Raw genomic sequence first — 22,819 nt, forward strand, 5'->3', positions numbered from 1 at the left:
CTTTTTGCTACCACATCAGTTTTGGACGATCTAATTTAAAAAAAAAACAACAAATCTCTACATGATAAGTTCAGGGCTGCTCAGATATTCAGAAGAGTAAAAGTCAAAGTTCCCAGTGCAAGTGAATGTAGCAGGAGTTGTAGGTTTTAATTTAACCCAGCTCCTTCACTGTCCCTACACACACATGCACACACGTATGATGTATGTATGTATAAGAATATTTTTCTAGCTCCGCCCCTGTTGGTGACTGATTTGAGAATAAAACAATCATCTATAAAACATTAAACCAGCTGCTTTTCCAGCTGAATTAACATCTGTAGAACCTCAAAGTTAAACATGAGAAAAAGATCTAATTAAAAAAAAAAAAAAAAAAAAAAGAGGGAGCATCCTGCTTTTATTTTATCTCATAAATAAATCGTCAATATTTCAACATCACTGCTGACAGTTTAATAAATGATCCATCAGGTTTTCTGCCACTGCTGTTACTTCAATTTACAACATCGAGAAATAATCAATGATAATAATCATAATCATTAGTTGCAGCCATATTTTATCTCAGTTTTTTCTAAAATGTTTTATTTGTTAAAATATTTCATGCTCTTTTTTTTAAGCTCTTTTTATGTGAAGCATTTGAAGCTGTATTTGATATATGACTGATGCTACAAAAATAAAGTTTCATTGATTTATTGAGTGATAATACTGCAGCTGCAACGACTGAACTATTATTCAATTAATCGACAAATATTTTGATAATTGTTTGAATCAGTTTTTATGATAAAAAGTAATTTTTCACTGTTTTCTAACATTTTATGAACTCGAAAAAATAACTGATTAGTGGAAAAATTAACGCCAGTTTGATCTCTAGTTGAAAAATAGGTCGAAACATGAAAACAGGCGGAGCGCACGTCGAGCGTACGTCCATGCGCTCCACGTTTGGACTTATTTTAAAGTGTTCTCTGTGATGGAGGTGAGCTCACAGTAGGAGGAAATCTAAACCTGATGGACAGTTTGTAAAATACTAAGTGGGAACAGAAAGTTTGTTGTTGATGAGATGAAAAAAGCAGAACTGCTCCTTTAATAAAAACGGTAACAGTGATGACGTGTGATTCAGTGACATGCAGCGTGCATAAAGACGTCTCTATTAGAGGAACACGCCGCCATGTTGTCATCACAGATTGTCATCCTGAACATTCAAACATGCGGCCAGTATTTGTCAAAGAGGAAGTGATGTCATAATATGGCTTTCCTCGCCCCCCCCCCCCCGATCTTCCAACATGGCAACGTGTCTGACTCACCACTTGCGTTCTTAAAGTTACCGATCGGATTTGTCACACAGTGAACGCAGCAGCATGTCTCACAGGAAGTTGGTTTTGAGTGTGATGCTGGGGGAGGACTTGGTGGCACTGCGGGCGGCGGCGGCGTTAGCGCTGCTAGCTTTAGCGTTCAGACTCTCCTGGTTTCCTTTGACGGCGGCTTCCAGACGAGACTTGAGGTGAGGAGACGAGGTGATGAGAGACCTGAGGGATGCATGAAGACATCTGTCAGTCCTGATCAGCTGTTTATACACCGAAATATTGATTTGTTTTATTCCATTCATATTCATTCTTGAGGACTGGAACAAAACCGGCATTTCAATTTATGATTTTTACTTCTTTACAAAATATTAAAGCAAACTGAAACATTTCAGAAATTACATATATTCATACAAATAAATCCTTAAAAAATACATTTTCACCAAAAAGTTGAAATGAGATTGTTATTAGTGTATCAATATTTTTACAGAACATTTCAGGAGGCAATGAGGCAAAAAATTAATTAATAAATAAAAAGAATAAACATAAAATTAAATGAAATATGAAATAATAATAATAATAATGATAATAATAAAAACACACTATAATATAGCAAATATAAGAACAGGCTTTTATTTAAGTATTTGTCAACAATTATGACTTCTCATCTGAAGACATAATCTTTACAGCTGTTTTATAATGAATTCATTAATAAAACTCTTTAATCTATTTATAACTACACCACAGGCTGTTATAAACCATTTATTAGTGCGTAATGTGTGTTACCTGAAGACGGCAGAGTGCTGTGGGCCGAGACGCATCAGGTCTTTAAGCGCTGCCTCGTGGAGAGAGCGGGACGCCGCGGGGGCGGAGCCAAGGGCGTTTTCATCCAGGAGGAAGGAGATGAGGAGGGGCAACAAGATGGACACCAGCTGAGGACCTGACATTCATACAGAGGAGTGTTCACAAGTATTCTATTACTCAAGGAAAAGTAATGATACAACACTGTTAAAATACTGTGGTACAAGTAAAGAGTCCTGCACCGAAAATATTACTTGAAGGGTGACTTTGGTGTTCTTTTAAATTCTGGAGTGTATTTTCACGTTTTTGAAGGAAGGACGGATGTGGACAACAGTTCCTGAAGTGTGTCCAGTCCAGTGTCCACCTAACTAATGTTAATTAATGGATCCTCACTGTAAAATAAGGGTTCATTAATTAACAGGGGGTTCACAAGTTTACTGAGTATTTTAACATTTTTATTAAAAAATGACCCAAAATGATTAATTGATGATCATTAATTGTGGATGGTGAGTTTTATATTAATTCCTTAGAGACATAAATAAAAGCAGATTCTCATTTCCAGCTGATGACAGTGGATTTTGTTGCTAAAATAATGACTCACAAGCAGATTTCAGAAGTGTAACTGGCTGATGTAAGCTAATGCTAACTCGCCATGAGTCAGCTGAGAGTCTCCAGCTGATGTTTTAATGTTTCCATCTGACATGTTTTAAAACAAGAACCCTGTGAAAGTGTTTATGTAAAGTTAGCTAACAGCTGCGTACATGATATAACATTAATGCTAACAGACTGAGGCTAAAGCTAGCTTACATCTCAGCAAACGTTGGTCAGATGGTGAAATACAGCAGGTATATCTACATGACAGATGATAGAAATACACTCATTAACATAGGAAAAGGAAGAGCAGGGACTCGATTAGTGCAGCGGACCTTGAGACGGGTCACCCAGCCAGACCAGCCGGACCACGATCACCACAGGAAGAGAGCCGGGATAAGAGCTAAGCTAACCTGGCTTAGACCTGAGACAGTCAAAGAGAGATGCATCGTCCTCAACCCATTTTGATTCTTCATCAGCCCACATCCTCCTCCTCAAACCCCCACAGAACAAATGCAGATGCAGTGGGATCTAACAAGTTTGACTGGAGGTAAAGTTACTGCAGCTAGTAAGCTAGTGTTAGTTAGCCGAACATGCTAATGTTTGCAGTTTATGTTAGAGTAGATGAAGACAGAGTTTAATCCATTCACAACACTTGTGCTCCTGTTTCATGTTTTTGAGAGACGACAAATAAAGATCACCGTCCAGACTGAGTATTTGTCTCTGACTCGACTTACGCTGTGACTCGTCCGCAGCCTGGACCAGAGCCTCGAGCGCTTGGACTCCCTCCAGGACTCCTGTCAGCTCCTCTGGACTCTGAGGACGACTCCTCTCCACCCTCTGAGAGACATACACATCATATAATCATTACGTTATCATCTGATCAATACTGATCAATACTGTCATCTGTCTGATCAAACAGAGGACGACACACACACACACGGACACATCTGCTCAGATGACACCAGACTCTCTTGATGTCCGAGTTCAGTACCTGGAGGAATCGAACCAGCGGCGGTCCGAGCGTCTGGATGTATGGGATGGCCACGGTGGGCGGAGCCTGAAACACTGACGTTAACAGCTGATAACACCGACTGACAACCTGCAACAGAGACAAGTTTTATTAGAATTAATGAATTAAAGAAGAGATAATCCCTGTATTTATCTATTTAACCCCACGGTGGGAACATGTCTTCTGGTTTATTTTACAGCCTTAAATTCTTTTTCTGACAGTTTCTCTTTAAGAAGTTTTCTGGATATAACAACATAATTTATCACCATAAAAACTGAATATATTTTTTTAGAAACACTCCATTTTCATCAATATCAGGGGTAATACTAAAATTACTTTTTTCTTTTTTTAATACTTGTACTTTCATGAGTAGATTTTTAGTCTGTACTTGTGTACTTGTACTTCAGTGTACATTACACTATACAATCTACTTAGTTACTTTTAAAATCATAGTTGAGTACAGTTTGAATTAATATCCAAAACTTTCAGCTGCATTTTTGTAACCAATCAGGTGATCTGATCACAAACGGACCAATGAGAAAAATCAATCACGGATGACAAACTAAACACTGCCAGGTCACTGCACAGGTTTGGAACAGAGATGTTAATGATTAATCATTAATCATTTGCTGATTAAGGAAAATTGAACTTGAAATGAGAAAACACATGACAAAAAAAAATGAAAACAAGAAAACAAAAGTGTTGTGTATCTTATAAATTATTAATAATTAACCGATTGTTATAATTTTCACCAGTTCAGTTCTGGAAAAATTTGCATCCCTACGTTGGAGATGTGACTGTAGTAAAGCAATAAATACTCTGAGTAGTTTCTGACATGAATAATTTATACTTTTACTGAAGTATTTTTCTAACATCAGTACTTTTACTTTTACTACAGAAGCATCTGATTTATTGATCTCAACAAACTCACCAGAATCATTTTGCATCATCGTCAGCTTCATTCAGACTTTACAGAAACTAAAAAAAAACTCAACAAAAACATCTTAGTTTGTGTTTCCACTGTCCAACAATCATTAACTCTGGTTTGGTCCAAATAAATCCTAAATTCACGGCGTTCAAAAGTCACTGAGTTTGGACAAAATTGCAAGAGTGGCAGAATTCAGGAGGGACTGAGTGAATTTGTGTGAACTGTCATGATCACAACACTGCAACTTCATGGAGGGGCTGAATATTATGCTCACAGTATTTGGAATTAATTAGCAGAATACCAATTAAACACAGTCTCTATTTATATATTTCTATTATGTTTATTTAATTAGCACCAGTTAATCCAGTCAGTTTCTATGAAATGACGAGGTATTTAAGGTGATCAGCTGTGAGGTCATCATGTTTCTCCCGTCTGTGACCTCGTTCTGTCTATCTGTGGTCCGTCCATCCCAGAATAGACTCTGCAGGTAAATCACAGTCACCGTGTCCCAGTTTGACCAGTACAGCAGGTCAGCAGGCTGCTGGTTTACAGTTTCACTCTTGGGCGGGGCTTGATCTTTAAAAATATATCATTAAAATCTACAATCAATATGATGATTTGAGTGAGATATTGAGTTTATATAATGACTAAACAGTTTATAGTTGCTGCTATAGTTACAGTTTATTATAAAAATATTCAGTTTACACTTGGGATGATAACAATTAATCAATGATCAATAAATCAATAATCGATTAATCAGTCATTAAGAATTTGATCGATCATGTAAAATTTCATCAATCTACTATCAAATAAACATCTGAAACATGAAGCTCTTTACATGTTCCACAGGCTACACTCTTAGAAATAAGGGTTCCAAAGGGGTTCTTCCTGAAGGGCTGTGGTTCTACCCAGAACTATTTGCTTCTAAGGAACCCTTTTTGGAAGAAAGGGTTTGTTAAAGGTTCTCCGTAAGACTAAGGGTTCCATTAAGAACTCCTTTCATCCAAAGAACCTATTTTAGAAGAAAGAGTTTGTTGAAGTCCTTGAAGAACTCTTTCAAGGTTTTTTTTGCACCACAATATAAAAAGGTTCTCAGTAGAACCCACTGGGTTGATTACAGCACAGAACATCTGTAAACAAACAAACTGCAGTAAAAACCCAGCAGAGATTCTGAATCTGCTGCTGTTTTACTAAACTGATCTAGTTTGTATTTGTGTGGTTCTCCTCTCAGTGAGCGCTCCCTATGAGCTTCTTTTTTCTATATTAAATGACATCATTAATTCAGGAAACAGGAAGTGTCTCTCAGGTACTGACCAGCGGGTCTTTGGCGTCCATGCTGGCGGTGAAGCGCTGCAGACAGAGCGCGTGCAGTGGCTCGACGGTGCAGACATCAGGACCAGCAGACAGCAGGAAGACGGTCAGAGCGGTGAGCAGGCTGACCTGATCCACGACACAGTCTCCTGAAAACACAATCAATCAATCAATCAATCAATCAGACACATTCTGACTACAACTGATCTTTAGTTCTGTGTTCTAACTTGTACTGTTCTGTGTAGCCTCGAGATCCAGATTCTACTGAGAACCTCTTCTATTCCAAAGGGTTTACCCAAAACCCTCCAATGGGGTTCTACCAAAAACCTTTTAATATTCCAAAAGTTCTATCTAGAACGCCCACAGAACGTTGTACCAAGAACCCTTTTATATTCCAAACATTTATCTAGAATGCACCTGGAGTGTTCTACTGAGAACCCTTTTATATCATGGCGAAAAGAAACCTTGACAAAAAAGAAATCTTTCTCCCAAAAAGGGTTCTTAATGGAACCTTCAGTCTTACAGACAAACCCTTCTTTAAAACAGGGTCCTTCAGAAACAAATGGTTCTGTGTAGAACCTCTTCGGAACCCTTCTTTCAGAGTGTGTGGACAGATGTGTCAGTGTGTTGGGTACCAGTTGCATCCCACAGTCCCAGCAGCGTGTTCAGAGCTGATCTCAGCAGAACGTTCCACGCTCCACGGCTCTTCTCCTGTCGGCTCATCGGAGACGTCACCACAGACTTCAGAGCCTGTAGAACCGCCTGCACCACAGAACCCAAACCGGCACCGCCCACTGAGCCTGCCCCCGAGGAACCTGGGAAAAAAAAACACACACACAAACACACACTTTTACAGACTGAGTCCCAATCATCTAATGAGATCAGACAGAACAGAACAACAGTCACGGAGTACAGAGTACTTTTACTCTGAATACAAACCTTTACTTGTAACAAAGTATTAATGTTTTTAGACTTAAAAGATATGAATACTTCCTCCCCCACTTGGCACAATACTGTAGATAAGGTAGCATTTTTATTTTCCATTCTTCAGTGGGTTTATAAACTTCTTATCTGCATTAGCAGCGTTAGCATTTGTTATGTGAAGCCAACATTAGTGACACATATTAGTGTATCATTCTTTAATTTAAACTGTATTTTAAAATTGTAATAATAAATAATAATCCCCATTTCTACAAAATGTATCTGTAATCTAATCTAATCTAATCTAATATTTTTTTGTAACTGTAATGGAGGACAGGTTTGTTTTTGTATTCTATTGTGTAATCTTGTTATATGTAATCCGATACTCCCCAAGCCTGTGTGAGTGTGTTACCTGTGTGTGTCGTGGGCTGGTGGACCAGCTCTCGGAGGACTCCCAGCAGCAGGTAGAGGACAGTGGGGAGGATGGACACGCTGCCTGCAGGACAGACATCAGGGAGTCAAACACAGAGAAAAAACATCAACTTCATCACTAAACTCTGCTAACACTAATGTTACCTTTATCATGCTAACATTAGCATGTAAACGTTTGTGTAGGTCCTTTCTTTTTAATCTCTCACCTTCTGGGGAGCAGATGGACGGCAGCTCAGAGAGGACACACAGAGCTGAGGACACCAGCCAACAGTCGCTGTCAGTCAAACTCCAGACTGAACCTCCAGGACCTGAAGGTCGATGAAAATGTCGACAATAAATATTCATTGACGTCCTTTTCTTTCATGACTAAATTGTAGGAAATAACGTTGAGAAAAGTGATGATGAAAGTCAAAGACAACCCCCCCCTTCCTCCTCCTCCTCATACCTGTCGGGCTAGTTCCAGCCAGTTTAGGGCTGAGCTGTGGAAGTTTCCGGACCAGCACACAGAGGCAGAGCTCCAGCGCTCCAAACACCAGGGAGCGTCCAGGAATCAAACCGCCGGTGTCCCGTCCCTCACCGAACTCTGGCAGCGTCTCCTTCTCCGCCGCGCCATCATCCACTGAGGAACAATAAAGTCTGACACATTCAGACTCACGGAGAGCGGGCAGTCAGTGGTTCTATTCCTCATGTGGTAACTGTTATGTTGCTAATTGTTCATCAGTAAACACAAGAAGTATCAGAACTCCAGAACTATTAGAATGTCCATAAAAATCATTTTGACCTTTGACCTTCAAACCCTATTATCTCTCATGATGACTGAGAGATTAATGCATCTATTCTGTTTCTTTTTAAAACGAAGGATTGTTGAGAATCCTTGAAGAACTCTTTCATCAAGAGCTGGTCTCCTGTGGGGACAAGTTGAAGAACCCTGTATGGTCTGTATGAATAAATATGAAATATATTCAATATTCAAATATGAATATTGGTCCTGATGGGCATCCATACAGAGTGAATACAGCTGGAGTTTGTGTGTGTGTGTGTGTGTGTGTGTGTGTGTGTGTGTGTGTGTGTGTGTGTGTGTGTGTGTGTGTGTGTTCACCTTCAGCACTGTGGCGTTTTTCTCTGACATGTTCCTGAGCGGCCGTCACAATCTGTCGCAGCAGCTCCAACACGGCGAGCTGAACGGACACCGACTCTCTGGTCACCATCAGCCTGTGGAGGACGCTGAGCAGCTCCACGCTCAGAGCCTGCAGACGGACAGATGGACAGTCAGACAGACAGACAGGCGGACAGACAGACAGACAAACGGGCGGACAGACAGACAGACAGACGGATGGACAGACAGACAGACAGGCAGACAGACAGGCGGACAGACAGGTGAACAGACAGGCAGACAGACAGACAGCAGGGCCTGTGTGTAACTCAAAATACAACCCAAATTCCAAGCACTTTTTGGTCTTTAACATAAATAAAAACAGAATGCAATTATTTTCTAAAACGTTTCGACTTGTATTTGGTTGAAAACGGCACAAAGACGAGATATTTAATGTTTTCTAAATTTGATGGCTGCACATAAAGTTGAATCACATACTTCTAGAGAGCATTTATCACCTGTCAGACAGGTTTTCTCAGTTTTATTCCTGCAGCATCGTTGCCAGACTGCATATTAAACTAGTAAATAAAACAGATTTAGTTGTTTTGATTCATCAGGTCCAGCTGAATCTCACCTGATCGTTTCCAATCTTTGCTCTGGGCCACGAGACGTCCAGCAGCGCCTGTAGGGCTCGCAGACAGGAAGTGATGTTCTCCATCTGGTCCTCGGAGTGCGGAGAACACAGGAACTCCACGCTGATCCCTGACAGAGGAACACGAGAGCAACTCAACCAAACTACCACTACTGAAAAATAAAAAATGTCTTTAAACGTCTGCTGGGTTTTATATTATAAAACCAGTTCCCTACCAAGAATGAGATGCAGTCTGTCGGTGTTGATGTCCTCTGGACTCTTGGCTCTGCCCACAGAGCCGGTGTGTCCCATGGAGGTGGGCGTGGCCGGCCTGGACAGGTTGCCAGGTGAGTCGTCTGACATCACAAAACCTGCGACACACAGACACATCTCACTGTTTAACATCCGTCGACATCTGGACAGTGAGGAGGAGAAGGAGAACTGACCGGTGCTGTGGAGCCAGAGGGAGGTGGCGTGGAGGATGGGAGCCCAGGAGGAGGAGTAATGAGCTCTGGCCTGGTTCACCGTCTCCGCTGTGTAGAAAGAACCTCCTGCAGGAGGATGAGGAGGACAAACTTCATCAAACGAACTTTAAAAATAACCTTTCAAAATAAAACACTTTGTGTTATTGAACCTCTCTAAATGCAGCCACGATCCTGGAGTACATTTTAAATTAGAGCTGCAACAATCATTGATTATTAAATTAACCACCAACCATTCAAAACTATAAAACCTATAAAAATATCAAAATTCTTTGTTTTCAGTTACTTAAATGTGAATATTTTCTGGTAAACTGAATGTCTTTGGGTTGTGGACAAAACAAGACACTGGTGGACGTCATCTTGGGATTTATGGAAACACAGATCAATATTTTTCAACCATTTTCTGACATTTTACAGACCATACAACTAATTGATTAATGGAGAAAAGGATCACCAGATTAATCAAAGATGAATGGAAATAATTGTTACAGGAAAGAATGGAAAGATACGTGCAAACATTTCAAAACATGCAAACAGTCTGCAACTAATGATTCTTTTCATCATCGATTAATCTGACATTTATTTTCCCAATTCAATTTAATTTAGTCTTTAATATGTGAAAACAAATCATGAAAAATGCTCATCATAAAAAAGCTTAAAGTGACATTTTAAAATGTCTTCTTTTGTCCAACCAACAGTCCAAAACCAAAAGACTCTTCACTTCATTTACTGTCATAAATATTAAAGAAAATCAGCAAATCTCCACATTTAAGAAGCTGCAACTGAAGCTGTTTGATATTTCTGCTCAAGTTAGTTTGATCCACTAATCATTGCAGCTCTAAATTCCAGAACAGAAATCTTTAATTAAATGGATTGGTAACGTCCCAAACTACAGTCACACTGAGACTCCGCCCCCCTTGTTTCCTACCTGTTGCAGGTAGTTGCGATGCGTACTCCTGCGGGAGGGTCAGCAGAGCGTAGTCCTGCAGCGCCGCCAACCACAGACGGCTCAGTGTCGACAGATCCGATTGGACCAGCTTCAGGAGTCCCGTACCTGCTGACTCAGAGGCTGAGCTGTCATTGGTCAGAGAGGAGACTGACAGGTCGGTCGTCTCCTTCTGTCGGCTCCTCTGAACGGCTACGATATAAACCTGATCAAACACAAACATGACGAGACTTTAATCTAGAACTCACACAGAAACAATCATTTCAGATCCTTATTTCTTTATCTGTGGCTGCGGTTCTGCTTCTCAAGAACCATGCTTTGAAAAAAGGGTTTGTCAAGGGTTCTTTTTAAGACTAAGGGTTGCATTAAGAACCATTTTCATCCAAATAACCCAATTTAGAAGAGAGAGCTCTTCAAGGATTGTTTAAACTTTTCTTTGTACAATAATATATAAAGGTTCTCGATAGAACCCAGAGTGTATTCTAAATAAAACCCTTGGAATATAAAATATTTCTCGATTTAACAACTTGGTGTGCTCTAGGTAAAATAAAAAGAAATGTATGAAAAGGTTCTCAGTAGAACAAAATTCTCAGTGTGTTCTAGATAAAATTGCTGGTGCATAAAAAATTCTTAATAGAGGATTCTGTGTGAAACCTTTCACAGGTGGTTCTAGATATAATGATTTATGCTGGTTTCAAGGTAGAACTCTCTGAACGTGTCCCAAGTTAAACTCTTCTAAAAGGTTTTACCACGGAACCAAAAGAAGTTCTCCATGGGGACACGGGGCAGAGGGACAGAGGACCTGAAAATGACTCTGGACGTGAAAATATATATTTTTTTCAATCATTGTGAATCAAAGGTCCTTCACACCTCGGCCCAGGCCTTCAGGACAGCCAGCGTCTCCATGGTAGCGGTGGCCTCGTTGTACAGCTGGCAGGAAGTGTCCCTCCCGGCCTGGACTTTAGCCAATGAGGAGGCCAGGAGCTGATGGACACGCCGCAGGTCGCGGAGGTCACTGACCACACCGCTGGCGATCCAGGCACTGCAGACCTGGAGAGGAAATTACATCATCAAATTCACTTTCAGCAGCCAATCAAATGACATTTATCCGAGATCAACTGGATTATAACAGCAACCTGCAAGTCAGGATTATTGAGATGATTACTAATGATTGATCACCTGACAGGCCTTGGCAGTGACGTCAGGAGGAGCATCAGCAGTGAAGGCTGGTCTGAGAGCAGCTCCCACCTGAAAACACAAACACAGTAGCTCCTAATATTAAAAAGAAAGTCTTCTTTTTTGCATAAGTAAACAAATATTTATTATATCCAAATATAAAATTGCATTTTTCAGTAAAAACAAGCTTTAATAAACAAATAATTGATTATTTGAAGAAAAGTAATCAAAAAATGAATTAATATTGAAAATAGTCACCCATTAATTCAGAACAATTTTTGTGTTACAGGTGAGAAATTATCTGAAAATAATAAACGTCTCCAGCCAATCAGAACACAGTATTCTCATGTTATAAATGTCACGTTTTACTCTGTATGGAGCTCAGTGAATGTTCCTTACGTTGGCCTGGTACTGCTCCAAGATCACATGACCTGGGAACTCCGGTTCGGGGATGGCTGAGAAGCGTCTGATGATCACCAGCAGGGTCTGAAGTCCCGCCAGGCGCAGCTGGTCGCTGTGGTCCGTCGCTGCCATGAACGCCATGCGGACCAGGTCACCAAGATGGAGGACCAGGAAGTCTGTAGACAGACAGGTGAGGGGGTCATGGAGGTCTGCAGCATCCACAAACACAACCTGAACGAGGCCACAGCGGGAGGAGGGGTCCTTACCGGTGGACTCGTGGAGGCGTCGCTCCTGAGCCAGAGCCATGTCGAAATGAGCCAGGTCTGCTGTCTCACACTGAGCTATGATGCGACACACACACTCCATGGCGAATCGTCGCGTGGCCCAGCGCAGGGCCGTGAACGGGCCGCTGGCCTCCGAGCGAGCTCTGAAAGCAGAGGAGTCGTCATCTCTGCTGGGGTCCGCCTCCTCGTCCTCCTGACTCGCCTCAACCGGAGCCAGACAGTCTGAATGAATGTCAGGGAAAAGCAAAGTAAAACTTTTTAAATTTTATATGGTTACATTTTTACAGATAAACACCAATAATTTTTAAATGGGTGTGTAAGAATTTTTTCTTCCCAGTAGAAAGAAAGTAGTTTCTACCTTTCATGTAAAACATTATTTTCATTATTAGGTGCAATATGATTTATTATTACTGCCAATATTATACTCAATGTCACCACTTTTCTATTTTCCTTTATTTTAGGTACATTTTTTTTTACTTATGTTACTGCTATTATTGTTCTATTAAGCACTGTTATTTTGCCGATTTTGTGCTGACAAGTGCAGAAGATTTTACAGAACTACTTTGATAAAAATTATAGCACAATAAATAATTATCTACTTGGGGAGTAGTGATGGTTCAGACAACTTTTTTTCCTGCCAACAAAGCATTATAATAAACAAAAATAAATAATACAAATAATTTGCTAATTTAAATTGACATAAAATCAATGTGTTACCATCACTAGGAGATAAATGAATTCCCCTGAAACAGACTCAGACACTCTGACTGAAGCACGACGAGCTGCAGAGGACAACAAACTTTAACCATGAAGCCTGAAATCTTGGACAGGTTGGACCCACCAGTGGTTGCAGACAGGACGTCCTTGCAGAGTTTGAGCCAGTGTCCCAGTTTCCCGCTGGTGGCGCTGGATGTCATCATGTGGACCAGCGTCTCCTGGATGTCCCTCCTCAGACCTGGGTCTGACTCCCGGTCCAACAGAGTGAACAGAGCTCCTTCCAAGCCGACCTCCTTTATGGTGATGTCTGCACAGGGTGGACGAGATGGAGGTTAGGATACTTTCAAGGCCTTCATTTTAGATTTTTAAATTCTTTTTAACACTTTTAAGATCCTTCAGGTACCCTGCGTTCAAAGTACAGCGTCTTTACGTCTTTGCACATGAACTGAGAGGCTCTTCAACGAGGATCAATAATAAGTACATTTTTCCTGACGAGAGCCGAGCAGCAATGACATCGTCCATCTCACCCAGCTGTGTGTTGTCCCGTCTCGGCAGCTCTTTGACCAGAGTCACGGCGTGTTCAGACACCCCCAGAGCTTCCCGCTGGACGAGCTGCCGCAGGCACGCCACCACAGCGCGACGCAGACACAGATAGGAGCTGCACAGGTTAGCCTGAAATACACAAACACACACAGAAGAGTTAACACATGTTGTCCTCTGTTGACAGGGTTTTTTCAGAGGAAGCATGCAGCTACATACAGTGTTTCCTCCAGACTAAGAAACTAAATACTCTTTATTTCAAGTTCTTAATATTTGAAGAACTGATTGATCTAATAAGAATTTTCTCAAATAATCTATACAATGTCGGAAAAGTTCCCTGGTTGTGTGAATTTCTGCAAGATAATAGATAATTTGACAAAATTATCTGACAAAAGACTTGTTTCTGCGCTTGTCCTATTTGATCTCAGTGCAGCATTCAACACCATCAACCACAATATCCTCTTCCTGAGACTCCAACATTTAATTTCCATTAGAGATGCAGCTGCTCAGCTGTTCTGTCTCCTTGTTATCTGATCTTGGAATCTGAAGTCTGAGTGTGTGTAGCTGTGACGAGCGCCGTTGTGACTGTGATGTTACTGTTTGTCTGAGCAGCTCTATTAAATAAAAATTCCTCCACATCATTTTACACGATGATGAACTGAGTGATTACTTAAGATGAGTTTTTATGAGTCCTTTCTAGAGGAAACACTGAGTAGTTTCACTGTAGGAGGTAAAAACAGCCAGCAGGGATGTGTTACATGTTAAGGCAATACTGTGGCTGAGTGTAGGTGTTACTGAGTTAGCAGCCAGTCAAACATTAACCAACAATAGTGAGTTAATACAGTATCAAAACAAACAAGAAAATGTTAAAAAGCTCAGAAACAGAAAGCTGTTTCATAATGCACAGTTTATTACGATGCATTAAAAACAGCAAAAACTGTGTTAAAAAGCTCCACAGCAACAGAAAACGTGTCGAGGGAGAAAGAAGCTGAAAAGAAAGTGAGACAAAACAGCAGCCTCAGGCCTGACAGAGGACCTACCAACATGGAATAATCCAACAAGATCTCCTGCAAGATACAAGACAGGGTCAAAACACACACACAGTACATCAGAACTAACCCGTTAAAACACCTGAATCACAAAATAATAAGATCGAGGCAGCAACAGACCAGCAACCCCTGTGTTCTGTGAGATACAATGACTGATTCTAGTGTTTAAAAAAAAAGAGTCCTGCAGTCCAAATACTGAGTTGGGTCCACAGCCTGTATATCAAATAGGTTGAATCTGTATTTAATAAAATACGATCGACAGTTGAAGCGAGTTGTTTCTCCCTGTACCCCCTCCTTCTCACACTGATGCTCTGCAGGCTGCAGAGACACTGCAGGACGGGCTCAACGTTATACTTTGACAGTGACAAGTGAGGACGAGTCCTCCACTGTCAGCTGATCAGCTGTTTATAACTCTGTCAGCTGTCTGCTGATGTATAGTTCAGTCTGTTATCCTGAAAACAAAAACCCACTGCTCTGAAAATACACATTCTGGAGGTGGAGTTCAGTGACTGTCTGTCTCACTGCTGCCAAACTCCATTAATATTTTGATTGATTTAACAGTTATAAACATCTACTCCTTCTATTAATGATTTATTATATCTCCTTAACAAACACAAACTCATTCAGAAAACATCAGATCATCACACAGTCAGGTGTGGTCAGGTGTAGTCAGGTGTAGTCAGGTGTACTCACACAGAGTGCAGGTACGAGGTTGGCCAGGTTGACATGTGGTGGTGAGAACATGTGCAGCTGCTGCAGACAGGAAATTGCTCTGGCCTGAACGAGACAGTCAGGACCGACCTGCATCACCCCACATCCAACCAGACAGCTTGAGCGCAGACCAGATACTGCTGCACCATCACCTGACAAACACAACACACACACACATCACTGCTACACAGAACATTGTAAACTTTTGTTTGTTTGCTTTTGACACAATATGTAGACTTGATGCTTTTTTAAACAAAGCAATACATGTTAAATTTTTTTTTTTTTTTACACAAAAACACAAAAATGTCAATGTTTAGCTTATTCCTTCATGCAAAATACAAAAACTTTACCCTTTAACTTTTTTTAACATGCTCACCTGACAAACATAAACTTTCTTTTATTATACAGAAAAATGTAAACCTCACTTTTTATACAGATGTATGTAAACTTTACGCATCTTCATACAAAAAATGTACATAGTCAAACGTAAACTTAACATATTCTTTCAAAAAACATGTAAACTTTACATTTTTAAGCACAAAATTATGTTAACTTAATGTTTTTATACATAAAAATGTAAAATTTACTTTTTAAAATGTAAACTGAACATTTGTATACATAAACTTTATACACAAATATGTAAACTTGACAAGTTTTTACATAGAAAAATTTAAACTTAATGCTTTTTTTCGTAAAAGCATGTAATCTTTGTTTTTAAACTATAAAACTTAAACTTTACACTTTTTAACATGAGAACATGTTAATTGTTTTTGTTTAACATAACAATATGTAAATTGCACAGAAAATATTTTACACAGAATTTTTACACATTTTACACAGAAAATTATGCTTTTTTTAAACTCAAAAATATATAAACTTTAGAGTTTTTACACAGACAGACGTCTGTCCTGGTTGTGCAAACACAAACACACACACACAAACACACAAACACACAAACACACACACACACACACACACACACAGCCCAGCACCCAGGTCATACCTTGCAGGTCGGGGCCCAGGCAGGTGATGAGCGTGTGCAGACAGCGTCCCAGGCTATAGTGCACCTCAGGATGGGTAGGCGGAGCTGACAGCAGCAGCCGGAGCACCAGGGTGAAGGACGGCTCGGCGTGGGCGCGGTACAAACCGCCGGACAGGTCGATTACCAGAGAGAGACTGTGGAGAGACCAGGTCTGGACCAAACACAAACACAGGGACATTTCAGTCAAAGCGAGGACATTCTGTTGGGTCATCACTTTTTTAAAATACTGTTTGCAGGTTATGACTTGGTTTTAGGGTTAAAGTCAGAGGAAGGTTTGAGATAAAGTAGACAAGGGGAATAATTTATGTCAATTCGCAACATCTATAATTTCCCAAAAACAAAGTCAGGGTCAGAATCAACACGTGTTTATCTTTGGGGTTAATTTTAGTTACAATCAGCAAACATAACAACATATATATGGATATGGAACAGATGTTTGTGTGTACCTGGACCTCAGGTGAGGTGCTGTCCTGGCTCAGGGTGAACAGGACTCCCAGACAGGTGGACAGGTGTTGAGGTGAGCTGATTCCTCCAGCGTAGCGGTACAGCGCCCCCAGAGCCAGGGCATAGCCACTGCGAGACGCGGCGTCCCGAGCCGTCTTCAGCCTGAACAGTCAGGATCAATACTGTCAGTGGCCACAGCAGCAGCAGCAACAGTAGTTTTTGTAGATGCAGTGGTTTTAATAAGGCAAGGCAGGTGTAAGGGAGTCCATAATACTATTATAGAAGCCAATAAAAAATCATTTAACACTGTGATCCTGCTCAGTCTGAAAAGATGAGCAATTTTAACTGTTTTCTTACTTTAAGACAAGTTGACTTGTATAAATTGACATTTCTGTTTAACTGACATGCAAATAAGGAAATAAGGAACATTATTAGTATTTGTGCTTCACATAATCCAAAAAATGCATTAAAGAAGAAATTAAGAGTAATCACACACAGGATTTAAGATTAAAGGAGGAAAAACAAGTTATATGATACACAGCTGATTATATCCTCCTGACATTGAGACACAATGTGACCCTTGAGCCGGAATACGAAACATCTAAAAGGTCAAAGATATCACAAAAATAATTAACTCAAAATTACTATATATATATATATGTGTATCATTTAAAAAGGTGTGTCCAGCATAACACGACAACACTACACAATATACACCTCACTCATCAAAAATCTTGGAGGAATGGAGGAAAAATACCTCCACATTTTAAAGGCTCTGTACAGACGCTCTCCATTTTCTTTCTAAATAAAACACAGGATGTGCAAAAACACTTCATCACAGCATCAGTGAGTCATCAGTCAAAACACACTGTGATACATTTGGATTCTTCCACTCGGTTATTCAAAGCGTTTCTGGACTATTTCTGATTTATTACGTGACTGCCTGTCCTTGTGATGAATATTTTTGGATCATGACCTGATTTGTTTCTGCTGTTGCTGCTTTAAGATTAGGGGCTGGAAATAAATTAAAATGAACTTGCAGACTTTTCAATTCATCTGTATTCAGCAGCAGAAATTCTGCTTCACACAAATAAGTAATGGCACATATAAAGATGTAAAACATGCATGAATACAGGAAGAAATATCTTTCCAATGATGCATAACTTCTGTCCTGCTGACGATTATATTAGTAATAATAAATTCCCAAAGATCCTCCCTCCACTCCAACAGTGACTGTGGCATCGTCACCTAAAAGTTGCGTGTTAACGTCCTCTTACCTGTCAAAGCAGAGCAGGGAGACTGAGACCGTGAAGCCCGGGTCTCCGACCACCTGAACCAGCCGGGCCAAACCTTCAGCAGCCAGACAGCGAAGCAGAGGACTGCTGTTTTCCAGAGCCATCGTCAAAAGGGACAGCGCTGGGGAACGCATCTCCTCTGGCCCCAGAGACCCCCGAACACCTCCCTGGTGCTGAGGAGGAGGACAGTTCAGTTTTACTGGGCCATAACAACTTTATAAGGTGTTAATATGCAGTTTTATTTAGCTCATAGTGCAGTTCTGCTGCCCCCAAGTGGACAAACAAGGGCTACATGAAAAAAACTCAAATTATATTCTAAACATTTGTCCTGAACTTGTTCTGCCAGACAACCACACCACGCAGACACCCAGACAGTGAAGATGTGTGTAAGTGTTGATGCTGACAGATGCAGTACCTTGAGCAGACTGCAGAGGGCGGCGCAGATGTGTGTATGGATGGTCTGCTGGCGTTGACCCTTCAGCTGGTTCACCGTTTCTACAAACTGCTCCAGTATCTTCACTCTGAGGATGACAGAGACAATTTGTTGTCCACACGTCCAGTTAGAAAGCCTTCAAGTTGGCGAGCCGCAATAGTTAATTAATTAGCAGGAGTGAATGCAGCACCAATGCCCGAATAAGAACATGACTCTGAAGGACCATGTGCAGACACAGACAGGTTGAGAGACAGTAGGCCGTCTCAGGATCAGAAACACTTAAACACCGGCGTGTTAAACCTAAAAAGCAGGTGATTATTTTAGTGAAGTGTGTTTACTGTTCGTCCCTGTACTAGTCAGCCTGTCCTGAGTCATTATCTGATCCTGGCTGACCTGTACTAGTTGACCTGTCCTGGTTATTACCTGGTCCTGGCTGACCTGTACCAGTTGACCTGTCCTGGTTATTACCCGGTCCTGGCTGACCTTTACTAGTCGACCTGTCCTGGTTATTACCTGGTCCTGGTCGACCTGTACTAGTTGACCTGTCCTGGTTATTACCCGGTCCTGGCTGACCTTTACTAGTCGACCTGTCCTGGTTATTACCTGGTCCTGGTCGACCTTAACTAGCTGACCTGTCCTGGTTATTACCTGGTCCTGGCTGACCTGTACTAGCTGACCTGTCCTGGATGACCTGTCCTGGTTATTACCCGGTCCTGGCTGACCTGTACTAATTGACCTGTCCTGAGTTATTACCCGGCTTCTGGCTGACCTGTACTAGTTGACCTGTCCTGGTTATTACCTGGTCCTGGCTGACCTGTACTAGCTGACCTGTCCTGGATGACCTGTCCTGGTTATTACCTGGTCCTGGCTGACGTGTACTAGTTGACCTGTCCTGGTTATTACCTGGTCCTGGCTGACGTGTACTAGTTGACCTGTCCTGGTTATTACCTGGTCCTGGCTGACCTGTACTAGTTGACCCATCCTGAGTTGTTACCTGGTCCTGGTCGACCTGTGCAGTGCAGGTGACAGCAGGTGAGTTACCTCTGAGCGGAGATGATGTGAGGGAAGAGCACTCCGAAGAGGCGGACGGCGGCAGCGGTCAGAGCGACAGGAGGAGGAAGAGGAGTGGGCGCTTCATCACCCCTCTCACACAGACTGAAGGCGTCGTTGTCCAAAGAGCCTCCTCCCACACTGCTGCCATGGAGCTGAAAACCACACACACACCCAACCATTACGACTCTCATCAGTCCTGTGGTACCTGTGTCTGTGTTATCAGTGTAAGGTCCAGCGAACATCCCACAAAAGTCACCTGTTCCTCAATGTATCTGTGGTCGGTGTCGTGGAGGGCGGGGCCGACCAGCGGCAGATCGTCACGGTGACAGAGAGGAGGCAGCAGTGTGAGCTCTGAACACGGCTGGTTCAGGTTCTCCTGACTGGACAGATCGGTCACCAGCTGGTTCATCACCAAACCATAACTCTCTATAGGAAGAGGACAGACGTGAAGAACTCGTTATTTCAACTGGGGAAAAAAAAGTCCACATCAGTATCAGTATATATGATGGGTTTTTTTTAACAGAACATAATGCAGATTATTTCTATTTGTTAGCTTTACAAGCAGCATTTCTTATAACTAATTTTCTAAATCATTATGAATATATTACAAACACAGTCACATACAGGGGCGTGTCCAGACTATCCTGGACTGGGTGGCCCAACTGGGGCACTGACTTATTTTTTATTTTTATTCAATTCTTTTTTTTTATTACATTGAAAAAAGTACTAGTTTCAAACACGTGATTCAGATATTAAAGAGAACTTAAGAGTTATGTCAACTCTGTTAGATGGAAAATCTGAAGAAGAGCCATTTTATTTTTTGAATATTTCCCGGTTTCTTTCCTCCTCTCTGACAGTGAACTGAATATCTGTGAGTAGTGGACAAAACAAGACATTTGAGGACGTCACCTTGGACGCTGATCAACATCTTGCAATATTTTCTGGACCAAAAAAAATGATCTATTAATTGAGAAAGTAATCAACAAATTAAATGGATAAAACATTGAAGTAACCACAATGGAATAAAGGAGGAGAAAAAAGAAGACAGGAAGAAAGAGATGAAACAAACAGAGAAAAGAGGCAGGAAGGAGTGAAGGAGGTGTGTGTTGTTACCTTGGTAGTTGTATGGAGGCAGCAGAGCGAGCAGCTCATAGACTCTTAGTCTGTAGATGACCGAGAAGTTACGAACTGAACTGCTGTAAGACCTGAGGAGAGCAGGCAGCCTGGACACACACACACAGACACACACACACACACACACACACACACACACACACACACACACACACACACAGAGAACAGACATGCAGAACACACAACACAAGTAACACACAGATAAGAAGGTTTCAGTGGCAGGAACAAGCAGAGAAATGTAAAGCAAAGGGCCTGATGAGCATCTTAATGAAGAATCACATTATTTACAGAATTGTTCATCTACTCAAAAACTTCACAAATATGTTTATTTATGTTTAAAAGGTTCAGTAATTTCCACCAACAGAATAAACAACAGTGTGTGTGTCCATGTATGATACACACTGTCAGCGTTGGTTTGAGTCTGCACATGCAACACACCAGACTTTATCATTTAAAGGCAGCCAATCAGGTACTGACTTGGTGAGCAGAGCCACAGCACAGGCCAATGGCGTGAGCAGACGGCTGATTATGTCATCAGTGACGAGCTCCCTGCAGTGCAGCAGCAGGTTCTTCATCGCTGTTCAGACACAAGAAGACGGTTACTTTCTTTTCATTTATTAGTCAGGAGGAGGAGAAGTGATTAAAATAAATGATCTGATCACAGTTCATCATTTTTACTTCTACTACTGAACTCTTTCATCAGATTTGTATTTTTAGATTGTTTTTATTTTTGAGTGTAAAATCACTGACTGTGTGTATTTGTGTTTGCAAATGGTAAAGTGACAGAGCGAAGAAGTGTCATGTGACCCTCAGGTGGAAGTATACACACACACACACACACACACACACAGACAGGTGCACTGTGTGGACTGACCGCAGAGCGCCCCGGCTCGTCCCTCTAGCGTAACCTGCCACGTAAAGTAGTCCCCTCGTCGCAGCTCCATCTCCTGCTCCCTGAGTGAAGCAGGAAACACACACCGCCAGAGGAGAAGGAGGCGTGACAGGTGGTGTTCCACTACAGCTGGGCCTGGAGACACACACACACAACAATATCCAAAATCTATCATGACGTCCTGTCTCACATCACGATATAATATCAATATATTGCCCAGCCCTCAGTCTGAGTTACAGATGTTTTCCAGCTGAGTCAAAAGGCATTAAATTTGTGACTGGAGTCTTTGCCTCTGCTTCACAGAGAGTTTTACCTAATGTGATGAGAGAGGAGACGAGCAGCCAGCCGGCCTGAGTCCTCTGCAGAGAGATCCGACTGTTCTGAGAGGCTGAACGCAGCAGATCTTCAGCCAGACCCAGCACCACCTGCACACACACACACACACACACACACACACACACACACACACACACACACATTATTATAATTGATGCTAACATTAGCATGCTATGTGCTATATTAAGCTTTGAAACACTGAATATTTGGTGTTGTTTACCCACCATGCCCTTGGTGTGCGGTATTCCCAGGGGGCAGTGCTGCACTGAGGCCACCAGGGCGGCGACGGCGGCTCCGTACCCGGCCACGGCTTCGGGGGAAGACTTCAGCGCCACCAGCCGCTCGGCACAGCGATCCAGCAGCAGGGAACCCTGGGATGGCATTGCCATGGCAACGCAGCGCAGGCACCAGGCGGCAGCCAGCGAGGCCGAGGCGACGGGGTGGAGGAGGACGGAGATCACCGTGTCCAGGAGGGCTGGAGACAGGAAAACATCAGCGGACGGCAGAAGATAAAAATATTCTTTATCTAATTCAGCGTCAGAAACATGTAATCAGCTGAATCTCTTTATCAACTTTTGTCCAAATCAGATTCAGTTTCTTCGGTCTCGTCTCTCCTGCAGAAATATAAAATCTGCATCTTTCCCTCTGGTTTAAGGACAAACAGGAAGACAATCTGTCGTTTCTGGCTACACTTTAAAGGTCAAAAACGGACAAATCAGAGATTTTATATCTGCTGAATGTGGAGTTTTTATTCTGCTGATAAACACATGATCACCTCCTATTGATCCACTGCGTCTGTTTTTGGAGACGTCAGCTCTCCTCCCCTCCTCTATGTAACAGATCTGTGTGTGTGTGTGTGTGTGTGTGTGTG

General features: G+C 41.8%; 1 protein-coding gene across 2 annotated transcripts in view; it reads right to left on the reverse strand.

Annotated features, from left to right (window-relative positions):
- Positions 1–512: 512 nt before the first annotated feature.
- Positions 513–22,819, reverse strand: part of heatr5a (HEAT repeat containing 5a) — a 30,163-nt gene continuing 7,856 nt past the window's right edge. Inside the window, exons 10-42 of one of the 2 annotated variants that reach the window (XM_084742015.1) lie at positions 22,173–22,423; positions 21,926–22,037; positions 21,595–21,747; positions 21,198–21,297; positions 20,700–20,809; positions 19,843–20,012; positions 19,575–19,738; positions 18,516–18,621; positions 18,083–18,273; positions 16,808–16,967; positions 16,323–16,512; positions 15,302–15,471; positions 14,600–14,626; positions 13,547–13,691; positions 13,144–13,326; positions 12,285–12,524; positions 12,016–12,194; positions 11,620–11,688; positions 11,311–11,490; positions 10,423–10,645; positions 9,459–9,563; positions 9,249–9,383; positions 9,016–9,143; positions 8,388–8,535; positions 7,734–7,907; positions 7,495–7,596; positions 7,269–7,352; positions 6,571–6,750; positions 5,939–6,084; positions 3,679–3,786; positions 3,422–3,524; positions 2,079–2,232; positions 513–1,517 (exon numbers count right to left, since the gene is read on the reverse strand). In XM_084742015.1, the coding sequence (XP_084598141.1) occupies positions 1,355–1,517; positions 2,079–2,232; positions 3,422–3,524; positions 3,679–3,786; positions 5,939–6,084; positions 6,571–6,750; positions 7,269–7,352; positions 7,495–7,596; positions 7,734–7,907; positions 8,388–8,535; positions 9,016–9,143; positions 9,249–9,383; positions 9,459–9,563; positions 10,423–10,645; positions 11,311–11,490; positions 11,620–11,688; positions 12,016–12,194; positions 12,285–12,524; positions 13,144–13,326; positions 13,547–13,691; positions 14,600–14,626; positions 15,302–15,471; positions 16,323–16,512; positions 16,808–16,967; positions 18,083–18,273; positions 18,516–18,621; positions 19,575–19,738; positions 19,843–20,012; positions 20,700–20,809; positions 21,198–21,297; positions 21,595–21,747; positions 21,926–22,037; positions 22,173–22,423 (4,853 nt within the window). In that variant the 3' untranslated portion in view covers positions 513–1,354. The remainder of the gene's footprint in view (positions 1,518–2,078; positions 2,233–3,421; positions 3,525–3,678; positions 3,787–5,938; positions 6,085–6,570; positions 6,751–7,268; positions 7,353–7,494; positions 7,597–7,733; positions 7,908–8,387; positions 8,536–9,015; positions 9,144–9,248; positions 9,384–9,458; positions 9,564–10,422; positions 10,646–11,310; positions 11,491–11,619; positions 11,689–12,015; positions 12,195–12,284; positions 12,525–13,143; positions 13,327–13,546; positions 13,692–14,599; positions 14,627–15,301; positions 15,472–16,322; positions 16,513–16,807; positions 16,968–18,082; positions 18,274–18,515; positions 18,622–19,574; positions 19,739–19,842; positions 20,013–20,699; positions 20,810–21,197; positions 21,298–21,594; positions 21,748–21,925; positions 22,038–22,172; positions 22,424–22,819) is intronic. The other variant, XM_084742016.1, reaches the window with a different exon arrangement.

Source organism: Lutjanus erythropterus, chromosome 18 (genome assembly GCF_056507025.1).
Source record: "Lutjanus erythropterus isolate fLutEry1 chromosome 18, fLutEry1.hap2, whole genome shotgun sequence".
NCBI lineage: Eukaryota > Metazoa > Chordata > Actinopteri > Lutjaniformes > Lutjanidae > Lutjanus > Lutjanus erythropterus.